At 44.1% G+C, this 25,542-nt stretch overlaps 1 protein-coding gene across 1 annotated transcript in view; it reads right to left on the reverse strand.

Annotated features, from left to right (window-relative positions):
- Nucleotides 1–19,343, reverse strand: part of foxo3b (forkhead box O3b) — a 45,803-nt gene extending 26,460 nt beyond the window's left edge. Inside the window, exon 1 of the mRNA XM_036549218.1 lies at nucleotides 17,731–19,343. Coding sequence (XP_036405111.1) covers nucleotides 17,731–18,300 — 570 coding nt within the window. The 5' untranslated portion in view covers nucleotides 18,301–19,343. The remainder of the gene's footprint in view (nucleotides 1–17,730) is intronic.
- Between the last annotated feature and the right edge of the window lie 6,199 nt (nucleotides 19,344–25,542).

The raw sequence follows: 25,542 nt of genomic DNA on the forward strand, positions 1-25,542 counted from the left end.
CAGAAGACCGAGGCCTGCGGAGGAGCCCCGGTCTGACAGATCTCGACTGTAACCTTCCACCAGGGCCTGGTTCAAAGAGAGGCCAGCTTTGCATTAATGCCAATTCATCTACTCAAATACTCCTCCCCTGCAGGTGAGGAAAACGGTGATTCTCTTGTGGTGCGCACGTGCTTGTGCGTTTGTGCAAAACATCTGCCAGTTAAAAATCCTCTGATGCGATAAACTGCTTTTCAGCAACCTGGGCGTTTCTGTGTTCGCAGGCAGTCTGAAACCGGCCAAACCAGTACTACTGCCTGCTTATTCTAGGAAGTTAACGTGCCTTTCAAAGCATTTCCAAGACTTAGGTTCTGACTTTGAATGCACTGAATTAATGCCCCAGCGCTGACCCCAATCCTCTCTGCAACATCTGGGACCTCCAGCTGGAAACTGGGTCATTTACCTCTATATCCCGATGTCAATGAGAACATTAGCCGGCTAGAGTAATTTAAATCAATTAATACGCAAAGCCTCTATCCCTTTTAATGACAAACCACACCAGAGAATATAGCCTTGTGGAGGGACTGAGAGAGCACGCTGACGTGGTCTCCTAAATCAACACCATTAATGCTGGTTTCTGTGAATCTGAGCCTAATGCATGTTCATTAAGACTGAGTTTTCACAGAATTTCAAAAGCCTCCAAACAGAAAATCCTGTGGTCTTTTAACCATATGCTGGTAAGCAAGTGCACGCACGCTGCACGAACTTGGCTCCTCTGGTGAAGCTCAAACTCAGTTTTCCTTTTATTTTCCCCTCCTTACAGACAGCTAACAGCCATTCACAGGATATGTACCACTGAAACGCAGTGTTGACACAGCCTCTGTGAATTCAAAGTCGTTTGTTTGTTCAGTAATCTGTATTCTTCTGTGTTCTGCACGGTTACAAAATGTCAGAATTCTTAAAGGAACAAGCGTTTCCCTAGTGGTAAGCTGGTCAACTCCTATCGGTGTGTGTCTTTGAAGGCACTAACAATGACCGTACAAGCAGTAACTACTTCTCAAAACACGAATACATTTTTTTAACCATATTTTAAAATGGTGCCCTTATGAATAATTCATAGGCAAGGTGAGCACAATAATACAAGATGATGTTGCTCTCAAAAATCATTCTTAGTCTCCCCGCACATGTCAATATAGGCATGAGGTAGGTGCGTTTCTAAAGAAGCTAATTGTCGGTTCTATGCTTATATTTTTATAACTGTCTTTCAGCTTAGTGCTCATTCACTGTGTCATGGGCAGCTCTTTGTCTCCTGTTGATCTTGCTTTTCCTGTAGTAAGCACTTCATGTGTGACTGCACAATGACTTTAGAAGTTGCTCTGACTTGGTGCACCTGATGGAAAATAATCAAATAATGTCAGTAGTACTGTGTCATGCGTACATTACGATAGTTCATCCTGCCTCATACTTTCACATTCATTTCGGGCATCTGTGTCAAGCACGCTGCATGCACTGCAGCGGTTAAAGACCTGGTCCTCGCAAACAGAGGTTTGTGGGTTCAGCTGTTAGGCTTAATGCTGACTGAGCATTTGCACCACTGCTTTAGTCCGAAATCCCCAACCATACAATGTGGGTCACAGAGAGGGGATGGTGCAAAGGCACTGCAAGTCCTCTGCAAAGCAGGTGAATAGTGGAATTGAACGCGAATGCAAAATTAATGCAAAATGTCTCGCTGCGCGGGGACAGTCGCGGCTGGATCGCGACGCCTTTCTGGGGCAGTGCAATGAAGCTTTAGGGCCCCTGTCTGCTTTACAGGGCTGGATGTCTGGCTGGTTGGAGGCTGTGGGGGAGGGCGGTTGGTTGCCTGGGTGGGTGGGGGCTGCTAGAATCTAAACTGTCTCTCTGCTTGCGGTGAGACGCGCAGAGCTGGGCCGCAGAGGAGTCAGGTGTTTGTGAATAATTTACTGAAGGCACTTACGGCACCAGCCGTGAACAAATCCTCTGTGCAGGCCAGTATTGAAGAAGAGACGTGTCGTGGAGAGGTGTGGAGGGAGCGCAGCGACATTATAGAAGCGCCGACTGTACTAAAAGATGCATTAGGACACTGGGCTCTGGAGACAATATGGTCACCCTGCCACCTTCTAATTTCTGCCCACTCCCCCAAGGAGGAAAAAAAATTAAACCATAGTAGGTGATCAAGAGGCAAAAACGATATACCTTTGAAAAACCTACACACAAGTTGCTACACAATATACTGCTTTTAGATCAAACAACACAGCTGAAATGCAGCACAGGAGGGAAAATCTGTTAGAAAAAGGGGGGAGGGGGGAGGGGGGAGTGACCAGAATGGACAGCCAATTGGGAGCTAGTGTCCACCCCACTACGTACAGTATAAACAAACCTCCAGAGTGGAAAAGGACCGAAGATGTCAACACAGTAAGACAGAATTTTGAACTGTGAGTTGCTATCTGTAATCTGTGAAGAAAGCACCCACCAGGGATCATAACTTAGAGTCAGACAGAGGAACTTTGCCCCCCCCCCCCCCCATCTCTTGCACTGTTCCTGCTGTGTAGAGCAGTTAACCAGGGCCTGGAACACTGCCAATTTACACAACGGCAGTTCACAGAGTAAGAGCTGCAAGCCGCTTTCACATTGCTACACACTGACCTACATACGCTTCCAGTCAGCTGATTGATTCTTCTGCTACAGTCGGCAGCAAATCAGGCGCAGGGGTGGAGTGCACAACAGCCAATGGCAGGAGCCACCACTGGACCGAGGCTCATAGTTTCCATACAGTTTTCAATAATCACTGGGCGCAGCGCAGTCAAATAAGTGCAAAAGCTCTGTAGCTTAGGCAGGGAGGGGAGTAATCTAAATAGATAGCTCCCTTCCTTCATATAACACAGCTGGAAAAAGGTTTGCTAAATACTGTTTGCATTCACAAGGATTAAATAGCTATTTCTGTTTCTGTCATTTCTCTGCCATTGCACTGACTACTCTTTCCAGTAAAAAGCCCACAAATTTCTGGCTTTCCTATGTTGGCATGGATCATGCAAACACTTGTAACTGCCTTGATTCATTTTCTTTTTATGAGTAGTTTAAAACACACATAAAATATACAACAGGAAAATTTACTTATATGAACATGAATTTATGTTTCTTCCCATAATGCAATGAAACGAAAATTAACAAAAAGATCTTTCTTTGCTCTGTTCTCCGTGATCCACCTCTGCCACATCTTGTACTGTATTAACAACTGAGCTGACAGAGACTGGTCCTGACCCCACGGTCTACCTGAAAGTCACAGAAAAGCTAGAAACTACTTTGATGTATACGTGACTTTAGTCTCGAGCAAACCTAGCTTTATGTATGGGAATCTTGAGCCAGTTAGGCGCGTGGTGACGTTTTACGAGGCCTTCAGTTTTCAATTTGATAGAGTCTCGCCTCTTCTGTGAAAAGCATTTCCAGTTCCAGACTGTTTAAGCCGAAGTCACAGCATGCAGTACATCACGTTCCATGTTGCGCCCTCGAGCAACTAAAGGTTCACTCAAGGAAGCAGCGGCTGTCTGGTTATCTTTCGCAGAATCAACAAAGCATCTGGGAAAGAGACAACGAGAAGTGCCACGAGAATATGGTCAAATCCAAGGCTCCAGTAATGACCTCAAAGAGTGAAAGCAGTACTATTGATTGTTATTATCCCCTGGGGGCAACAGGATTACTACTGTCACAAGAAACTGATCAAGTGCCCTCTCCCACAGCAGCCACTGAGCTTCCAGCCCCTTCCAGACAGACTCCCAAACGCCACCGAAACACCACACACTTGGCACCCCCAGGTTATGGAGAGGCGCTGCCATGTTCCCCGCCATTAAACCCAAACCCTTCCTGTCTGTGCATCTGTTTCTTTTCTGTTCTCTTTTTATTTTCACGGTTGCTTGCAACTGGTCAAATCCTGCACTGGTCAAATCCCCCCCCTTTTTGTGTTATCGACACTAGGCGGGCCAGCACACCCTCAAACTGCTGAATTATGCATGGCTCCATTTTGTAAATAAAATATTAACTGCCGTGTGATTAAATTGACTGATGGAGGTGTCATTACTTGTGGCGGTAACCAGAAGGGAATTGGGGAGAGACAAGTGGAGTGATTCCCCATGTTTATGGCTTTTCCGCACAAAAAGCACCCATCTAGTACCACTGATAGAGATAAAAAGCCTGAGCTTTCTCAACCCACCTACTACTTGATTACATCTGAAAACAATAACCCAAATGGAATTATTAACCGTGTTTTACGCCTTCCTGCGCGTTTCCAGGCTATTTACGCAAAGGTTACCTGTGGGTCACCTCGGTACAAACTGGTGGTCCATCAATGGTGCCGCTGACCCACCCAACCCTCTGTTCCTGCCAAGATTTAAAAAAAAAAAAAAAACGAACAAAGAGCCTCCTAATGGCGCTCCCTCCGTGCGGGAGATGTTGCCGCCTTCATTAACCTAAGGACGAGGGCAGTGAGGAAACAGACATTCAAGGAGCCCTTCATCTAAAGCCTTGCAAAGCTGCACAGGAAATAGGATTCCAGACGGGAACATTCAATTACTTGTGTTCTTAATTTCGGAAACAGGATAAAATGTGTCGTAAGGTAATACACCACCACACAGTTAAGGACACAGGTAGACGCGACAGCTAGTAATCTAACAATGTTTGTAGGCACTGCTTTTGTGAGGAACTAATGACATTATCTCACAACAACCTGATCTCTAAGATCCAGTCTCTCCACAATATCCTTTGTCTCCCTTTGCTAACTTACTCTAATGGCAGTGCACATCTGTGTCAAAACCAAGGACCTTACCTGAAAAAAACTATCAGCACTTAGACTGCCTAAGACAACACCCACTGTCAGACTGGAGTACCAGTGCTCACACTAGGGCTGTGATGAGTATTAATTTTAGATTAATCTATTAAATAAGAACATTGATTAGAATTGTACCATCTAATCCATTGAGGAAAATAAAAAAGGGAAGAACATGCTTCTCTCAAAAAGACTGACTATTCATCATCATGCAAAAATATGAAATCTGATTTGTATATGTATTTTATATATATACAAAGTCTATAAACTATACATATATTGTACATATGCCTAAGACAACTACCAGTATACTGGAACATGTCCAAAGAAAGCACTCCTGTATATTCATTGACTGAACACACCTCTGCATGGTCATATTGATCTGCATTGAAATGAAATTGCTATTCGTTTTTCAGCACTGCACAATGTAATTCAACTGACTATGCCTCCTCCTGGTCAGTACATATTTCCCCTCATTCACATCTCATCGAAACAGATCTCTGTGAGTAAGAATACCAACTTCACATGAGAATCTGACAACCGGGATCAGACCAGGCAAAAATGGGAATGGTTTGGAAGATTAGAAATCTATTGGAAAACTTCTGAAAAAAGAAAATGGATTTTTTTCCCCTGCACACATCACTCTACAAGATGTCAATTTTGTATGTATGTGTTCCTCTTTATAAATTTATAACTAGTAGTTTTCAACACAAATATTCTTAGTAAAATTACATATGCTACGATGATGAATGATTAATATAATGTTCTGTACAGTAGTGAGACTTTGAATGTATTGAATCCTGTAGACCTTGTGAACACCTACCCCTTCATATCCATCCCCCAGGTGTACAAAACCTTCTTCAATCATATCCTTCCGCTATATTCAGTATAGCTGTACAGCTGCCTTTTCTTGAGGAAATAATACAAATAATAAAGATAATACAGACAATCCCCAGTAGAAGCACAGGCATAGCTCTCATAAAGAGACTTGCACACAGCGTCTAAATCATTCTTGGCTCTAAGGCAGATACCTGTTCTCAGTCCCTAGACCCTACCATTACTCCGTGTGCTGTCTTACCCCTCAGCAAACTACAACAGCTCACTGGTGTAATGGTGAACAAAGCACTCACCACAACAGGGCTTTACTGGGTCTTGGGAGAGAAAACTGTGAGTTGTTCATACAAACAACACCATGCAGCCAGGAATGCTTGCCAGCTCTCAAATCAACGCTCCAAACCGCTGATTATTTTCAGTGCAGTGGCTGTAAAGAAAATCACCCCCAGATCCTCATCCATGTATGCTGACAATAAAAGAGGCACTTTTGCCTGGAAATGGTAACCTGCCCCCTAGCCACAAAATGATGTTCGCAGCCCGCCTTTGCCCTCTCAAGTCACTTCAGGGCTGATTATGTCGTTCATGTTTTAATAGAAACAGTATGCATTCATACCATTCTAATCATACGTAGCCGATCCATGCAAAAACAACAAATATGCTCTGTCATATCTTAACTAATGACTTGCTGCCAATAATAATAAGAAAAAAAAATTCAATGAAAGTACATACATTCAGACAATCCAGATGCAGTTCTAAATTGGAAACAGGTTCTGAATTCCCCATGCAAATGCTTTTAATCCAGCTGTAGTAAAAAAAAATATGGCAGCCTCGCTTCATTTAAGCAAGGCACACTAACCTATATTCATTTTTACGGGAGATGGGGTGATATACTCGGGGCGATACACAGTGAAGAGCAGCCGGCAGCAGACACAAAGGCCTCCACTGTGCCGGAGCCGAGCTGTGTTTATCTGCAGGGAGTGCAGCTCCCCACTGTAGATTAATCAGGCTAAAAGCCTCTCAGTGTTTCTGTGATGTCACCACAGTACAATAATCAACAACTCGGGCCCCACTGGGACCAATGCTGTGATGGTACTCTGCAAAGGCATATCAATAGACGACTAAAACCTTGGGGGGGGGGGTTGGGGGGTGTCATGAATTATGCATTGTTTTACTAAAAGTGCTTGTGTGAAAATAATTCCTGACCATTACTGACCTGCCTACTTCAGGATATCGCTTATGCTAAGTAGCTGCTTTGCAAAGACTAAAATCATTATATTATGATGAAAAAGGTTAAAGTATAAAGTATACTTTTCCTGTCAAAATCCATGATTAATACATCCTTAATGTAAGAGGCAGAGAGGGCATAAGATTAGCCTGTTTCAGTTGTTGCATAATATAGCAAACTATCATGAACTGATCATGAACCGTCTAATACCTGTTGATTAGAATCAGACATGCCCAGGCACTGAAAAGACTTTTATGAAGCAATAAATTCTGACAACTTAATAAACCTGAAACAGTGAATATTTCCCAGGTTGGTCAACCCCAGGGTTTTATGCTCAAGGACAACGAGGCCACACCCTGACCAAGTTCTGCTGACCACGGGCTTCATCTTCCTCTTGTGTTAATTACTTTGTCCCTGAAGAAAAAGGCCAGTGAAAAAAGCCTCCTCCTGAATCCCTCAACCCACCTCCAGCCCACCCCACCCCCATCCTTTCCCTTCCTGGCTCTCTCACTCGAATAGTTACAGAGGATTAAAAACCTATTTACCCAGTTTCAGGGTTTTTTTTTTTCCCTCCGTGCCTTGTCCTAAGCCCAAGGCTTTCATCATACATGCTTTTACGGTAGAGAATTGGTTTTCCAGACGGCCTGATGCATATATCCACAGGACACTCCCCAGCTCCACAGCATGAGCACACTGGGCTACTGGGCAGGGACTGACTCTGAGACCCAGACCCAGCAGAAGGGAGTCCAAATACACAAGGGCCTGCAGTACCACTCCTCAGACAGGACTTCTGCCCATACCGAGCTGGGATGCACACGACAACCAACGGCATCCCAACGTCAAAATAAACGCTTTAAAGTAACATGAGCAGCCAACCTGTGACACGAACATGGCTGCACAGAGCAAAAAAAAAAAGGAAAAACAAGATGTTCAAAAAGCTGTTTTTCCATTCAGCCTAAGGATGGAACTCCTTCTGCAACCCGAATACACATGCATTTACATTTACATAGTGCTTTGACACACAAAACGTGTCCTGAAAGCCGCCGTGGCTGGTTCACATGAACCTTTACTCTTTCTCCCCTCCCCACCCCACCCCCGCTGCCTTCGGAGTTATTTCCCCTCTCTCTGTACAAGAGGGGCCCCAGTACCGTGTCACCTCATGTCACTGGGAGCTACGCCTTCATACAAAAAAGAAAAAAAAGAGAAAAATAATAAAAGCGGAGGAAATCTCAGGAAGAAAACCGCGCCCGGCCCACACCGCTGGCTACCCACCCAGCTCCCACTCCACACTCGTGGGCCCCCTTTCTGTCTGGAAGAGTGTTTCTGCTCGGCGTCAGGAATGCCTGGCCTAAATGAAAGGCAGCTCCGCCATATGCGAGTCAGATGGATCCACACTCGTCACAAAAACAAAGCTGGGCCCCCGCCGGCAACACTGGAGCAAGCCGGGGAAGAAATATGTCAACTTTCCTGTGCCCTGCGCAAGCGTGAACACAACCATTTATTTCAAATGCAAACCATAGCAAAAGGCTACGCTTGGCACAGAGGTTTTGGGTTAGCATATGATGCCTCTAAAATGTGGTAGATTAGACTTAGTTTTTGAAACGAAGCCATATTAGTGGCATGAGTGCCACAACTGCAATAATGCAGTTGAAAAAATGTATCAGTTCAAAATTAGGGAGAAAACACAGGACTGGCAGGACTGAACAGACCCTCCAGTGCCTGGGCCATTTATAAATCTTATGAAGCTGTGATTCAATTTGAAACACCACTACACTAATGCTCTGCCATCAGGGCGGATTATCTTGCACATACTGGGGCACCTCTAATATTGAGGCAGGGTCACCTTACGCACCCGACTGAGAGCGTGAGAGGTTAACTTGACCTTCTGCGCCGTAGATGTCCTACGTGGCTGCAGCTCTGTCAAAACACATTTAGCGGGAATTAGTCCCAAGCAGACCGCTGACGGCCAAGAGGAGCCTTTTTAAAGGCACGAGTGGAAGACGATGTGCAGTCACGACTCCTCTGAGCATTGCATTACAAAACACACCTCTCAATTTCATCAGCTGAGCTTGCTGCTCATATCATATCAGTACCCCCTCCTCCCCCCCTGCAGAAAGGCTGGTGGTTTGACTGAATGTTTGCAGAGGGGGGAAAAAAAATGCTGCTCAACTACGGGAGTGGCCTGCCATTATGGGCTGCATCAATCGGGGGCCGCTCTGTCCAACCAGGGCCCCAAGGGATGCTGGGATTTGGCACAGAGGCCTCCTGGTGTTTACAGCAAACATCACCATAAAGGGGTTTCCAGAGGATCGCCTCTGAGGAGCTGATCTACCTTCCCAGCATGAAGCGGGAGTGGAATAAAGCCGCCTGTGCGGCTGCTAATTTCACTTTGACATTAACATGTTTAAGGGGCCGCTCTTGATCGCGTTGAACTAGTCACAGCATGAACGGACACTTCAGTCACTGCTGGCGCATGTGCTTTTAATTTGTTGTATTCTGTTGTAGCCTGTTTACAGGAAGCTGGCAGAGGTCAATGTGGACAGGATTCGCAGCGGACGTCTTTCAGGGGTTCTGCGGCCTTCCTGAAATCCATAATGGTACGGTTCCTGGGTCCATGGAAAACAGGAAAACCCCAAAGAGACAGAGCCGGGGGGGGGGGGGGGGGGGGTCACGCCCTTCTCACGGAGAAAGCGAGGGCAGGGAGAACTGCGCAAACAAACGGTGGGCGCGGGGAGGCTGCAGTCCCGTGAAAGAGGACGCCCCTGAGCCTTAGGGCCATTTCACGCTCTCATAAGCACTGAACTGCGCACGTGCGTCTGACGCGAAGGCGGCGCTCAGCTCCAGACACACACAGGACAGCAAACAGCCCGGCACGCAGGGCCGGAACACTGTGGCCAAACACGGCGTGATATTTCTCACGATGCTGTGTCAGTGTCACGTCGTCCCATGCCGTGGGGGTAACGCTACGGCTCTCGGGGAAAGGACAGCATCTAAAATGAAGCTGCCGTAGCTGTCCAGAGGCACTCCGGTTGTCAAAGTGAAAATGGCACAATAAATTCTCTTTTTACAGGTGCAGAGGATATCATGCAAGCAAGACCATTTCCAATATTTTTGTCCAATGTCTGTGACACTGAACTCTAACATTGGGAGTTGTTTATGTTCTCTCGTTCTTCTTTTTTAAAAAACAAAGCAAAACAAAACATTTGTTCTCTTAAAATACATTTTTGACCTACTTCATATGAAAACTGATTTAAAAAATCGGAATGCATTTCAAATAATTTCTCAAAAATGCGTGTAATGAATTCATTATATTAAAACCACACAAAATAAAAAACATGTTACTACTTAGCATTAAGGTCCCAAACACTGGGAAAACATACTTTTTATGAAATCTTGTCCCCGAGTCCACAGTGAGGGAAGAACACATTATCCTTATCAGCCTGTTTCTCTTTTGTTAAGCAAAGCGTAGCAGCACAAAGACCTACTTCAGTTTGCCAGAATTCTTGATGTCCTGGACAGATTTTTCGACTTCATGAAGAGAAAGGATTAGCAATGAAAGCCAAATCCATAGCTCTCTCTCTCTCCCTCTCTCCCGCCTTCTCTCTCACCCTCTTGCCCACCCCGTGACAATGACACTGACAGGACCTCTCCGTGATTCTCTGCCAGGTTCCTGCTCAAGGGAAAGTAGTCCGCACTAATCAAGCAGTTATTAGCTCAAGGAACACCGTGGTCCCAATTGGCTTTCCTAATCCCCAGGGCTGAAAGAGAACCAACAATCCCTCTCACTGTCTCATTCACAGGAGGCAAAAGGGGCATCTCCCTAATGACACCTTCACTTCACCCAACCCTGCCGGCAACTTTCCATAACCTACAGTAGTCCGTCAGACCTGTGAGGATCGGAAAACAAACAGACCCCCCCCCCCCCCCCCCCCCCCCTTTTGAAATGCAATCCGTGCCATGTCTACAGATCAACAATTCCTGCTGATCTTCTTCACTTTCACAACATCTGAACACCACCAATACAATACTTTGTACTGCAGAAGGCTGTGCTGAGATACCTTAGCATATCAAATGCTACCATGCTGTACCCTGTTAATTTCCTGGCAAGAATTTGTACACATAAAAAGCAACCAACCACAATCTATACACTGGTGTAATTAATGTAAACCAAAACAAATAAGATAATTGAAAAAAGAGAGAACTGAATAGCAAATAGCAATTATGTGTGCAGCAAAAATAATAGACACCTTTTCATAAAGGGTGCAATTTTTTCCTTTTGCTATACAGCCACAAAGCCTTGTCTTCTTTAATTATCGATTCATCCTGATCCACTTTTCTGACATAGAAAGTAAGCTTTATGGTAGTCAATTAAATTTTAATCAAGAACAATTTAGCTTCTCTCGCAAGAGAGCAGAACAAGGCAGAAAGGCGTAACTGGAAGAGACAGCCTTGGACAAAAACAAATTAAAGTTTAAAAACCCCAGGTCAAAGAGACAAGACACCTTCAAAAAACTTTCTGTGTGGAGAGGGAAGGCGAGGGGGGGTTCATGACCTGTGCTACAGAGCCCCAGTGTAAGCGCATCAATTAGCCCGGCTTTCATGGACGCAGAGACTTTCAGAGCTCCTTTAATTGACCGAACACGAAAATGTGGGCTTTGAGCATGATGAGGCGGAGGCGAAGTGAAGGCAAGCTCGTCTGCGAGGGAGAGAGCGTTTATCAGGGAGAGCCCGGTCCAGCCTCGTTATCTGAGCTCAGGGACTCCCCGACAGCAGGGGCACCAGTTCACCGGGTCAGCCTTTTATCAGACAGCTTCCACACGCCACTTGCCCTGACTGCTCATCAATTAAAAATCTCCCATGTCCACCAAACCCCCTCACCCCCCCCCCCCCATCAGCCACCCCTCCCTTACCCCAGCCATAGGAACAAGATGATCCAACTTGCCCCCCCCTCCTTGTGGAGGCAAGTACCAGGCAACAGGGAGTATGTCCTACCTCATCGTCGCGTGACACGCGCAGGGCACAGGGAATCATTCCATTACACAATGGGCAAATAAATGACACATTCAGCCCGTTGCCGTGGCGCCACAGACGTTGAGTCATGTGCCGACACAATGCGGGGACAAAAGTTCCAGCTGTGGCGCGGAGGGAAAAGATCACAACTGCAAGGCACGGGATTCTGAGCGCAAGAGGCTGGGAAAAGGTAGCAATTTCAGGGTAATTAGAGGAGTCTGGCCGATCTGGTGCCGCGGAGCGGCCGGTTTCCTGAACGCATGTAAACACACAAACTGCACCCTGTGCCCATGCGAGCGCATTTTCACAAGCCTCAGCAGGAAGAGCTGGTTTCAAAATGTGTACAGTATTTTGGAAAGGAAATTTAAACAGATACCAGCCCGCATTCCTCATGCCTCAACAACTTGGGACAACTGAATTCGTATGTCGCATTTCAAACTAAGGTTCAGCACTTGCAGTGAGTTTACTTTCAGGACGGGGTGTTGCACTGTCCGTTTAGGTAGTTTTTTTCTCTAACATACACAAATTTGCAGTGCTGGAGACACCAGCCTTTCCATTCACACTGGCCTGGTTACAGCAGGTGCAGTCTCTCTCTCTCTCTCTCTCTCTCTCTCTCTCTCTCTCTCTCTCTCTCTCTCTCTCTCTCTCTCTCTCTCTCTCTCTCTCTCTCTCTCTCACACTCAGACACTCACTCGCTCACTCACTCACTCACTCACTCACTCACTCACTCACTCACACACACACACACACACACACACACACACAGGTCTTGAAAACACTCCCTGTTCTCTGTCCATTCCCATGACTTCTCTGAAGAAAATCCACTGCGTGCGACTGTACATTTAAAGGAAAAAAATGGGTGGGGATTTGGATTAGGAGACTGGAGTCCCTTCAAGGGAAATCATAACTATTCCACACCTGCAAGTAGTTTTCCCTCCATGCCAATCAAATCTCTGCCCGCTTCTATTTGAGTGCTATTTAGAAACAAGAGCTATTTCGCTCATAAAACGATATCCATCTTTTGCCCGTGTGTATGCAGAAAGCAAAGGGGCCAGTCCACACAGAACATTAAAGCTCCCTGCTCGACTATTGGTTCATCAGATAGTGAGTGCTCACAGCTCCCACAAATGCTCAGCTCCTTTATTGATGTGGTAAAAGATTTTCAGTTGCAGATGATGGAACCCTGCCTAATGCCGGGTCTGAATTATGCAAGGTCTTCTCACATTCTGACATGCCTTCTAAGACATAGCGTTAGCACTTCCCTACAGACCAGGGGCCCTGTCTTCCTAGTCTCTTTTTTTTACTGTGTCGCTGGTACAATGCTACAAACAAATCTTTAGAATTTAACACAAAATGGCATGTTCAATTTTTTTCCTCAAAATGAAAATGTAGGCAATTAATGTCACAGGAGCAGAAAATAATACTGTTCTAGGAGGTAGAAACTGCTCCAGGCCATGACCTTGTTTTGGACATTTAGTATTTCATAGAGAGCTGAAGAATAGGAGAAGAAAATAAAAGAGACCTTCCATCGCACTCAAACACAGGCTTTTGCCACAAGCAGTCTCTTAAAAATGAATTGAAGCAGCTGAATTAATACTGAAGGCACTGAATAATTGAAAAGTTGGTGGAAAGCACACTGGTGCAGGAAAAAGATGTGACGGATGGATGGTAGATTGGTGGGCTGGAGAGACGGCTGCACGGCATGAAGAAAAATTCACCTTTACGCCATTCGACCCAGCTGCTTTTGAAAACGCAGCTGGCGTAGCTGAACACCCGCTGATTTTATACACACAAGGCCTCAACGGCTGCTGATGATCAATCTCAAAATTCCTCAATGAGACACAGTAAGTATTAGGCATTAGCATGGGTCTTGTGTCCCCCGTCACTGGTAAACTCCACATCTAGTGCCATACAGACAAAGCCACACAGTGGAAGGTCATCAAACACCTGAGTGCAGGCCGTGACATCACCTTTTGTCCCCTTCCACAACTGCCCTCTGTGCAGATAAAATAATCAGACTCATTAAACAAGAGAGAGCTCCAAAGTGACATTTTGATAAATTTCTTATGACCTTTCTCTGACGGTAGCCATCTATCTAGGATACTGTGGGATCCCCCTCCCCCACTCCTATTTTTCCATCTTTTTGCTCTTGTGGATGTTCTTGTGCAATATGACCATACTACGAGCTCTCTTACTCGTCTGGCTCTTACTGATCAGGATCTCTGTCCACTGTGTCTGTAAATGGGAGCTGAACTGAAATGTGAGAATATGAGAAGGTTCAAAGGTCATTATGAAGGCAGCAGAGAAAAGGAGAGGGGGTGGGTTCAGTATTTTCAAAGCAATGTGAACCATCACTGTAAAAGGGAGAACGTTCAAAGAAAGCAGTGAAAGGCCAGAAAGGGTTAAAGCTGTCATTTTCTTACACCATATCAATGTGCAACAACAATCTGCTTACACCTTGGCATATACATACCTCACAGATCAAGCTAAATACCGCTACTTTATTGGTTCAGGTGAATGGTAGTGTGAGCATGCTAAGGTTGTGATTTCTGCCTGTTCTACCAAAGTTTGAGTTTGATTTATGGCTGGTTGCACACTGAATGAATGGAAAAAATGTCACATAAATGCCTGTCTGAAATGACATTTAGCCAGACATTTACCTTGGAAGATTGGGATGAAAAATTCACTGGACTTCAAATTACGCATTGCGAGTTCTTTAAAACATGCAAAACCAGCACTGTGCTGACTGTACTGAAAACACCCTCTATATGCAAATGTGCATTTGCTCCTCTGACCCCCACAACAGCTGTCCAATGAAGAGAGCCGTTGGAGATTGTGTTAAAGATGAGAATCTTTAACAGTAGCTGATCTTTACCATAATGACATCAGTTGTCTCTGATCTGCCCTCGTGTCCTGTGATCTGGTCCCAAGTTTCCAGGACTGCAGCGTTTCAGGACACAAGAAGCCAATAAACTCACACTAGTCAGATAGGCCTAACAAGTCTTATCTTTGCTTTGAGGATTACAATATGAACAACTCCTTGATGCAAATCAATACCAAGGCCCCTAACCACCACACAATAATCTTCTGATGTGGCCCCCCAAGACTGAATACAACACTGCAAGCGCTTTCATTCACTACCCTGTTTTGCCTTCTGGCTGCTGACCAAGGTACATGGTGTATTTTTATCTATAGTATTCACAGTTATACAGAATAACCATTAAGCCATTGGTTTCCTTGGTTAAGTTATAGGATGCCAGTTCACAATCCAATCAAGTCTGATTTTAAAACAGGGAACTATATGATCAATAAAAATAGCCATAATGCAACTAAATGAATTATTTCCAAGGATTGATGTCTTCCCAGGGACCCAGGGCAGTTGTTTTAAAAGGCCAGTTGTTGCCTACACTATTCTGAATTCATTCAAGCAGTTTCTTCTATTCACAACAGGAGACTCCTAAGAGAGGGAGGTGTACTGTGCTCCTTTGTCACATAAAGGCTATGCTGCTGAATGCATTTATGATTTTGAAACACAGACTTTTAATCTTAAGACAGAAAACTTGTGTACTTAGATTCCACTGATTTGTTTCAAAAAGTCTCCAGAGTCTTTCGGGGGTTCTCTGCATTCTTTGAGATGTTCTTTGAGCTATTCTGAGACAATTCGCCTATTTTTTTTTTCTGGCCTTTAATGTTAAAATCAGATCAGAGTTTACAATGAGGCTACGTGACATGGTGCCATTACCCCATACACTCATTCAGGGAAATTTACATTTCCTACTTCACTCTACCCCCATTAGCACTGTTAGATTACAACTGAAACAATCAACATTAATGCCAAGCTGGAAAAAAATAATAAAACAATGTCTTCATATCATGCTGGTTTCTGGCATCTAAATGCCAATGAGCTTTATTCTGCTTCAACTAAACAACGCTACTTTAATGCAGAGTACACCCAGACCCCGCTCAATGTACAGACCATTCACTTGGCATACAAATTAAGACTCCATAAAATTGACCATTATTTCCTGATTTCCATTTTAATGGGGCTCAATTTGACTCCCAGAGACGCCTAAGGTTATAAATGTAAAGAGCCATTTTACCGACACAAATCAACCCAAACATCCAGTTGATCCAATCACTATATTACAATCAGCTGATCCAGGGCCAAACTAGTGATAAAAAGCACCCAAATGCCGCTTTCAATTTCAAAGGTGTACGTGAATCAGATGTACGGCAAAGCAGAGAGTATTAGATTCCTGAAAACATGGCTGAACTAGAGAGCATTCTCTGAATACTCTGCAGAGTAACCACAGATTGTCACACTCGCTGACATAACCTGCTACAGCATCCTGAACTTCACTGAGCTGGCTGGTGAGGGCTGGAATTTGGACGGCGTTGAGCGGGGTTAAGTAACAGGAGGTGCAAAGTTCACTGGAACAAGTCCAGGCAGGTTTTCAACACTGTAAATTACATTACAAGGAATGTTTACAGGAGCTATTTTAGTAAGAAGCCCCGGTCATTGCAATGATATTGCATTGGCCCTTTCAACTTTTTTACCAACAAGGTAGGATTTTACCAGGACAGTCTTGAATCATCTATAATAAAACCAGGAAATGTTTAAAAATAGTCCATCAAACGAGCTGGTGGACGTAGGAATTGATGGTAATCAACGCATTCAGATGAATTCGAATAGTCTCCATAATATCCCTGTGCAGTTTGTAACAGTGTGTTTCAAGGACACCCTATACACTCAATGGACAAATGACATTTAGAAAAGTGGTTCACAATCATTTCCCTTATACTAATGTGTGCGCAGCGCTCATGAGAGATAACTAGGTGCTGTCTGCCCCTACATGAAGTTAATGTACGGACTAATTAACAACAGTACAACTATTTTCACTCAGCTCCCTCCCATATAGACGCGAGAGTATTTTGGTCTGCATTCTAAAGCTGACGGCATTTAAATGAGAAAACACAAGCTCACATACAAAGGCTATATATAGAGAGAAACGGTAGTGCTATTTTGTCGCGTCCTGCTGAAGCTTAACCAGCACTGTAACCTAATCTTTCACATGTTGAGTTTCTCAGGCGTCAGAGCAGTGTAATACACACTGCGTAAATCAGGTCTCTAATGGGTACGTAGTTTGACTAGCCGTGAGACTGGACTACTCTCCTCTTTTCATCGCGTACTGTTGTTTCAAACCAACGCAATAATCCAGGGGATCACATGACGCAAGCTTCGATTCTTAACCTTTCTGTCTTCTAATAGGGCGCTTAAGTTCCATGCGTCTTCGCTCCGAGTAAGCAAGACGGCAACTTTAGCTTTAAACAGAATTTTTACCCCTGCATGTCCCAAAATTTACATGCACTCACGTCATTATGTAATCTCTATACCTGAATCAACACCACTACACCTACTCTCAGCAATGGCAATGAACCTTTACATAACAGTTGTCATGAGGCCAGGTTGTGTGGGGGGAGTAGTTGCACAGTCAGAGCTGCCGAAGTTCATAGAAAAAATAGTGTGTCATATTTACATTATAATACTCATATATATATTTTCATTGGTAAAAGGCGTCAATGTTATGACAAACATTTAATGTCATGATGTAAATGTCTGTGAAATGAGTGGAGAGCCACGTATCACCAGTTAGCTTATCTCACCAGCAAAAATGTCACGCATGCCTTAAAAAGTACAAAAAAAAAACGCCTTGCTTGCATTTTTGCAACAGCCTGAGCTTGAGCCACGCACACGATCAACACGGAAACGGCAGCGTGGGTGCCAGAACTAGCCGACCGCATGTGTTTCTTGTTATTGTTATGATGCGCGACGCAAGCTGCCGCTTACCTTCCATCCTGCCGAGCTGTTGCTGTCGCCTTTATCTTTGAAGTACGGTACACATCTGACCATCCAGTCATAGATTTGGGACAACGTCAGTCTTTTATCAGGCGTGCTCTCTATGGCTTTGGTTATAAGGTCTGCATACGAGAGGTTTCCCCAAGCGTTCCTGCGTGAGGAGGACTTCCTCGGCTGCTGGGACCCCAGGCCATTACTGCTCGCTCCGCTGCCAGTTGTGGCTGGGGACTGGGAAGAGAGCGGCGAACCAGCGTTCTCCTGGCCAGCTGAGATTGTGTTTATTCCTTCAGCTATACCGTTGGGGCTGTTCTGATCTTCCCCTGTGATGCTGGTGTTGCTCAGCGTACCGCTGGCATTAATGGCCATCGAACTGGCGGATTCCTCTTCATCATCTTCTTCCTCGGGGATGATGTCCGCGTCCGTGGACTCGGGTTTCCCTGCACTGGACTCGGGTCGTGGCAAAGGCCAGGTGCATGACCTCGGCCTTTTCTGGGGTTCAAACTCAGGATCTATTTCAACATCTAACGGAGACAGCGGGTCAAGGGGTGGTGCCTCTGCCATCGTTTCACTCGTTCTTCGTCCCCGCTACACACTAATCAGTCAACAAATGAGTAGGGAATACCTGTCAAAGTCGCATTCCATCAATGCGCCCCAATTTAAGTTGCTTTCCAGTCCAGCACTCCCAAAAGGAGACTTATCAACACAACTCAGTATTTGTTAGAAGTTATGTTATGCATGCGTGGTATTTTTTTTCTACAAAACCAAGCAAGCCAGCTGCAATAAAACGATTTCCAGTAGTTGCTTGTATTCCAGGATCATGCAGCTTCTCGTCAACACCATGCCCTCTCCAGATGCTCCCTAGTTTACTGCTTAGCTAACGTTACAGTTTGTAATCCCGATATGCATCACTTAGTATTTCTGGCTGATTATTTATCTCGGTTGTTATGCTGTAAATTAGTATCAGCAGGGAGTTTAGAGCCCAGTCACCTCTTCGATTCTTAATACAAAGACTTTGCCTTACAGTGTGTAGATTCAGTTCTGTGTATGGCAAGATCCAGCGGTGCAGTGATGCAATGCAAGTAGCCAGCTAGGAAGCTACAAATCTTGAGAACACCTCAGCTAGAAAAAAAAATATATGTGCAGTGACGTTGTAAATAATAAGAGAAAAATGTGTAGGTATAGCACCTCTCGTTCGTAATATTCCCCTGGAAAGCCGTGGAGCGATTCAATTTTAAAATTCGCTTCGAGAAGAAAAAAACAAAAGAAACTTTAGCTTGCTACCTACAAAACAAACGATTAATGTCCGCACATTCATATTCCTCTTGCCGCTGCCATCTTGACAATTTCCCTTTCACTCTTTAAGTCCTTTTAATGACTGGACAGGAGAGGGACACCAGCTTCCCTGTCAGCACTGCATGTAAAAACAGTATAAATAATAATCCACCTTCTCTTTTTCTTCTTTTTGTAGTAATCGCAAAACAAGCTGCAAAAATAAAACAAACAAACGCGACTTTACTCTGACAGTACCTTGCACCACCTAGCTAATACACTCAAATAACATTATCTGATCATTCCATTTCACATTCCGTCTCCTGTCAGTAAGCAGCAAGCACAAACTTATAGAGCACTGTATTTTGCGACTCACCCTAACCCCAGTTAGAAAAGACCTGCCCCCTGGATTCCTCAGACGGGATCGCCTTTTAAAGAGACAACGACCGAATATCATCTAGCCACTAGTGCAGGACATGTCGAGACACGTTGCGTTTGCAACAGCTCGTTGTGTAGAATCGTTTAGATTTAAATACATGCAATTAAGACAACACACTTCGAAAGCCAGGGTGTAAGATAGCTTCATTTTTGCCCTATACTTGTTTCAAGAGGTACACGTGTAAAATGAATGGTTTGACTCATGGTAACTTCACATATGCGGATCGTTTATTCTGAGTCATCCTCTAGTTTCTTCTTCTACTACTTTTTATCCCTCTTCAATTAATTACTTAAGCATAATGGAGCCGCTGAGTTTAAGTTCAAACCCCCTTTTAAACGTTTCCATTTATAAACAATACCTGGCTCCATACGTCCATACAATAATTTTCAGACTGGTATATTCTTTGGGTTTGCAGAATTCACAGTTGGAGGTCACGTCAAGCTATACCAGAATGGACTCAAACTACACTTGTTTTATCCAGTAAACTTAAAACTGTTACTATCACTTTGCATGTGCTGCTTTAAGACTTCCAGTATATTTTCCGTTTAGTTTCACTATGATCTGTCTGTCAAACTCGTCGGAACAGACAGGACACGCCCCCTTCAAGCTAGTTCGACTCCCTCAAACATATGACGTCATTTCATTTCTAATCAAGAGACGGGAGAAATCGACTCAGTGTGTTGCCTAGCTCCATCCTGTAAGTGATGCTCCTGTTCACCCAACCCCCACCTTATTACTGTACCAAAACAAGACTGCAGTGCCTTTGTTCCACAAGACAGAGATTCTTTAAGGGGTGCGCGATATATCCGATGAGATCCGATGCGTGTAATGGAATGCGTTTCATCATTTCTGCTGGTCAATGGCTACTTTTGTTCAGAATGATCATAACGATTTCAACAAATTTAACAGGGAAGCAGAACACATGTTTTTCCTTTAAAGGAGTCGCAGTATAGTTATATTTTCATTTAATGCATTTACACGGATGAGCACTCCGAACAGGCTACAGAATATTTGATTAGACTAAATGGACAGATACTGTATGGAATCCATCTCCATCCTTACCCTGCCAAATCATGACATCATTTGCACACGATTCCATTTGCTTTTCATTCTCCTTCACTGTTGAAAGGCAGATAGACTGTTAATGGTTGTTATTCCTTGTTACAGTAGGCTGTAAATACTAATATAAGGGAAATGATGTCCAGAACAGAGACCTTTAATACTGGAGTCTGGTATGCAATGCCACTGTTTTTATATATTTCATGTATTGTAACATTTTTCTTTGCCTCAGATCAAGGCATGTGTGGCCATGAAATATTTCTATATCAAGACAGTCTATAGCGGATACATTTTTGTTACAGATACTATGGTGTATTTACCAAAAAGCTGAACAAATTCTTCCTACAGTCAGAGACTAGACTTAGCTCACAGTAGTAGTTATTGTTCAGTGCTATGGCAATCGCTTATTTGGCTCCCTTTGTAGCAACTCGTCCTGAAACTGCTGCCACAGAGGTGTGAGAGGGCTATTTCTCGCTTTCGGTTTCGAGCCTGGCTCGTGCACTTTTAGTTCTGTTTGCCCCCCCAGCCTCCCTCTCCCTTCCTAAAGAGGAATGCTCACTTCAGCATTTTTGTGCTACCAGCATCTGCTGCAGATCAGACAAAGAAGAAACTGTAGCCATGCAACAATGACAGCCAGAGTGATTTACCTGGAAGCTAGCTGCAAGAAGTCCACTGAGTTGCAGATGTGGTCCCACCCCAACAGCTGCAACTGACTGGGCTGGGACCTCTCCACTGTGTTTCTTTACATATTTAAGTCTATGGTTGTGTTATAGGTATTGTTCTGCATAGATCTGATTCACTGCACCCTAAAACATACCTATGGGCATTTTAAACATAGCAATCAGGATGTTCAGCGGAGCGAAATGGTTAATTGTCTGGGTGCAGACGAGGTCCCTGAACATGCAGAGAGGGAGACTACAGCACCAGGGTGTTGGCACATCTGTTTCCCTTTCATTACTCTTTGGCATTAAAAGGGCTATATTTAGCCTGGTCTCATGACTTTGTTTCCGATGGCACATGATAAGACACTCGTTTCGACACCCATGCCGCCGTACCTGCAGGACAGCACGTCAGCAGCTGTCTCTCGGGCAACTGAAACATGGGTGCAGGTTCCATGAGCTACAGTGTAATTATGCTTTAAGAGAGTCTGTAATAGGTCCTGTACTATAGAGAAACGGCACTGTTTGATATGGATTAATAACAGCCTAAGAAAGGAGCTGCAATGAATCATGGTTAGGGTCTTTGAGAGGGAGTGGTGGTGTGTGTGTGTGTATATCGAGGGGGAGGCAGCGACAGTAAGAGGATGAGGAATGAGAGTGCAGAGGTCAGTACGAATTTGAAGACAGGTTCATGTAATGGATTATAATGGCAAAGTCTGCTGCTCTTGGCATGTACGATAGTGATCTGGATCTAATTGATTTAGTGTTACTTCTTTATTAAATTTCATCCCTCAAGAATCATCCCACACATCAGTTCCTATGACAGGTCAGTTAGTGGAAATGAAGAAATGGTAATAGTTGGTAAACAATGTAAGACAATGGCGAAGACAATGTTTCATGCAAACTACCTGGCATTTGAAACACAGTTGGAGCACAGAACAGTACCTCCTTTATAATACTGAAGTGAAGAACACTCGTGCATTTCTACGCCTATCTTTCTGCAAGACAGACATACTCAGGACCGAATATTAAATCTGAACAGTCCTGGTATGAACGCCCACTGCAGAATGCCTTTTAAGGAAGTGAGCCAGGAAATGCTGCTCTTGCCCTCACTGTCTGGACACATAATGACCTAACATGCTTATTAACCCTACCGTGTCCATCAGCGCTTCAGGTCTCCTGTGCAACCTTGAGATTTGAGACTTGGAGCTATTGCCCCGTCACAGTTTTTCCAAGAGGCAGAGGAGGAATGCCTAAGCAAGTGCTCTCCACAAGTGTGGCAGGAACCCCCCCACACCCCCCCAAGCCCCCGCCGCCCACCCCACCCTACTCTGATCTCTGTAATAACACCTGGGAATGCCCAGTGAAAACAGAAAGTGTAGCAGGTCAGCTCTGGGCGGGTCCGACCCGTCTGAAGTGGAAACAGAACCTTAGACAGTGCGCCCATTCATCCAGCCTGCATTGGACTGAGAGGGGGATGGCTTTGAGGCCGCTGGGATATGCCGGATCAGGACCGGCTGACACTGGCTAATACACAGTCTGGATGATTCTGAAATGAAAATAAATTTGAAACAGGATATTATCAAAGTCTGTGTATGTGTCAGAATGTGGATTGTTTTACAGTATAAAATGACATCTACTGTACCAAACTCTGAGGAGTTATATTTCTACAATAAAGAAACTGAATATTTAACAAAAGCTGAAAATTTTGTAATAAGTAGTTGAACCATAGTTTGAACATAATTTCATGGTTCAAACCCCAAGCATCTGTCATTGTGTTTCAATGAATTATGCTATATTCTTTACCTCCCTAATATATCCCTAAAGTGGGATGCATGGAAATTCCTCCAGTGAGGTTTCAAAAGATAAGAAAGGCTAGGTCATGTGTGTAATGTTGACAATACTGTATTAAAATGGGGTTTATCCATTTTTTTCTTTTCTTTTAGGACTTCAAATTAGCAATGAACACAGCAGGTTTCTTATATTTACACTTTCTGATCTCAAGCTAATCAATCCTTTTTATTCATTATTCGATGGGAAAAATACATTACATTACATGCATTTAGCAGATAAGCAGATCCAGAGAGACTTCCCTCACAAGAGAGCATAAATAGAGAACATAAATACCCCCCCCCCCCCCCCCCCCCCACAGCTCTCTTTAAGGAAAAACCCTTAGAACACACTGGTGAAGATATCACCAATGAAGCACAGCTTTCTCCCAAATGGGAGGTGCTCAAGGTGGTCTGATTCTCCAAGGATTATATACTGGAAAGTGACCTTCATGCTTGAATGAAGACAATCCGGCTGTAATGCAGCTGTGTGTGTATGCATAGATGTACATCTACCCTGCTATGGACACAGACACCCTGGGGGTTGTGGTCCAATTGTAACAGCCGAGAAAAGACTTTCAAAGGAAAGAACCTGATGATAACAAAAAAATCCTTCAATTCACAACACCGCCCCTGAAGTCTTTACGTTCATATCCTCACAATTTGCATTTAATGATTAATTTCCTTTGTCTGCTTTGCATTTACACTATCATCTGGGTTATTTAAAAAGATTTTGCATTAATCTTATATTATGGTAAGGTAAGGGGTTACACACTGCTTTTTTTTTTTTAACCATCTTGTGTCAGTTTTTTTTTAGCTTTGCATGCCGTTTACATAGGAGTGCTGATTGACGCCTGGCTCTTCCTCAGGCTAATGGGTCCTGGGTACACGCTGTCCCACTCAGGCTCCTTCGCACAATGGAAAAGCAGGCCAGCCCCAATGACCCCCACACAAAGGGAAGACAAGAAACATATTCAGACACAACAATAAGCGGGAGTGCAGTGTGTACGCAGAGGTAGTGACCTATTTGGGTAGTCAGTTGACTGTGACAGCAGTGGGACACAGGGGGCAGCCCTGCCGGTCTGACACAGGAGCCGTTCTGGCACCTTGGGCCGAGAGAGAGAGAGAGAGAGCAGGAGAGAGAACACAATATGCCATAATGTGTCGCCAGAGTACCCCATTCTTAAACAGACACCTTCCTGTAAGCCATAGGAAAGCTAGACACACAGCAATACAATGGGCTTCCACCAGGTGACTGTGTTATTTAGAACCTGTTAGGTGTTTTGTTTTGTTGCTCTCAACAATCCAGCTGAGGCAGATTTGCTGTTTCTTATTTTAAAGTGGCAACTAAGAGTAAAGAAGTTCATTTTTTTTAAAGGAGCGTGTCTCAGTTGAATTTGTCCCTCTATGTTGGAACATAAATGCTAGCAGTTCTACAGTTTCAAATGTAGTAATATACTTCCTTTGTAAAACTACACTACAGAGCAAGTCTCTTTTGCTGAATTTTGCACAAATTTCATCTCAGAAGGCCAAACCCCCCCTAATTCTGATGAAATTGTGTTTTAAATGTATTTAAATGTGTCTTTTTACAGGAAGCACAGAGGGCTTGTTATAACATGTAATAAATTAAGACAAATTAGTTCAGGACATATGAAGGGATCAGCAGCTGGGGACAGTGTTTTCTTCATTGTCATTTTAAAACCCTCAATGTGGACATAACCATGCACATGCATACTGAGCAAAACCACAACCCACCATTTTGTTCACTGCTGAATCATTCTTTTAATGATCAAAATCACAAGCCTTTGGGTACAAGAGTTCTTTCATGGAAAGAATGTAAATTATCCAATTAATGTATACAAAGAGGAAGCCAGCTTTACTGATTCCCTTGTGCTTTGTTTGGAATCGTTCTTTAATTGGATTAGAAAACAAAAATAGAGAGTGATTGATTTCCTTAATTGCAAAATACAGGAGCAGCCAAACCTTGTGTTGTCATGCATTTTTGTAACGTACAGTAACACTAGCCTCCGTGACAGAGCAATATTTGCCTTTGGGATAATTCAGGGGTTATGTTCAGGCGATATTGAAGATAAGACTGTCTGCCTGGGACAGAGGAGATGAGCCTAAGAGCCTCTCCCAGGACACAGTGTACTTCATAATCAGGAGGCTACAGAATTTCCCTCAGATCGATCTGATATGCTTGCGCTGACATCACTCTGTCCACTGCACACGGTGGACTGGCATTACCTCATCTTTTGGTACGCCACAACCACCCGGGCATGGGGCTTCGGACACTGCGTTCAGCGCTCCCTACTGCCATCTTGTGGCAGCCTTGAACAAGATACTACCACCATTCTGTTCTGACCTACTACAGCACATGGACTGAAAACGTTAATTGAGTACCCCCCCCCCATTCATCTGTGCCACTTCAACTTCAGTTTGTTACACTGTAGTCAATGTTAACATTCATTGCCAACGTTGTAATGGCTGTATAACTCAGTTTTTGCTACAAAGGTGTTGTGCAGGACTAGTCAAATTCAGTCCTGAA

Source organism: Megalops cyprinoides, chromosome 17, assembly GCF_013368585.1.
Source record: "Megalops cyprinoides isolate fMegCyp1 chromosome 17, fMegCyp1.pri, whole genome shotgun sequence".
In the NCBI taxonomy this organism is placed as follows: Eukaryota; Metazoa; Chordata; class Actinopteri; order Elopiformes; family Megalopidae; genus Megalops; species Megalops cyprinoides.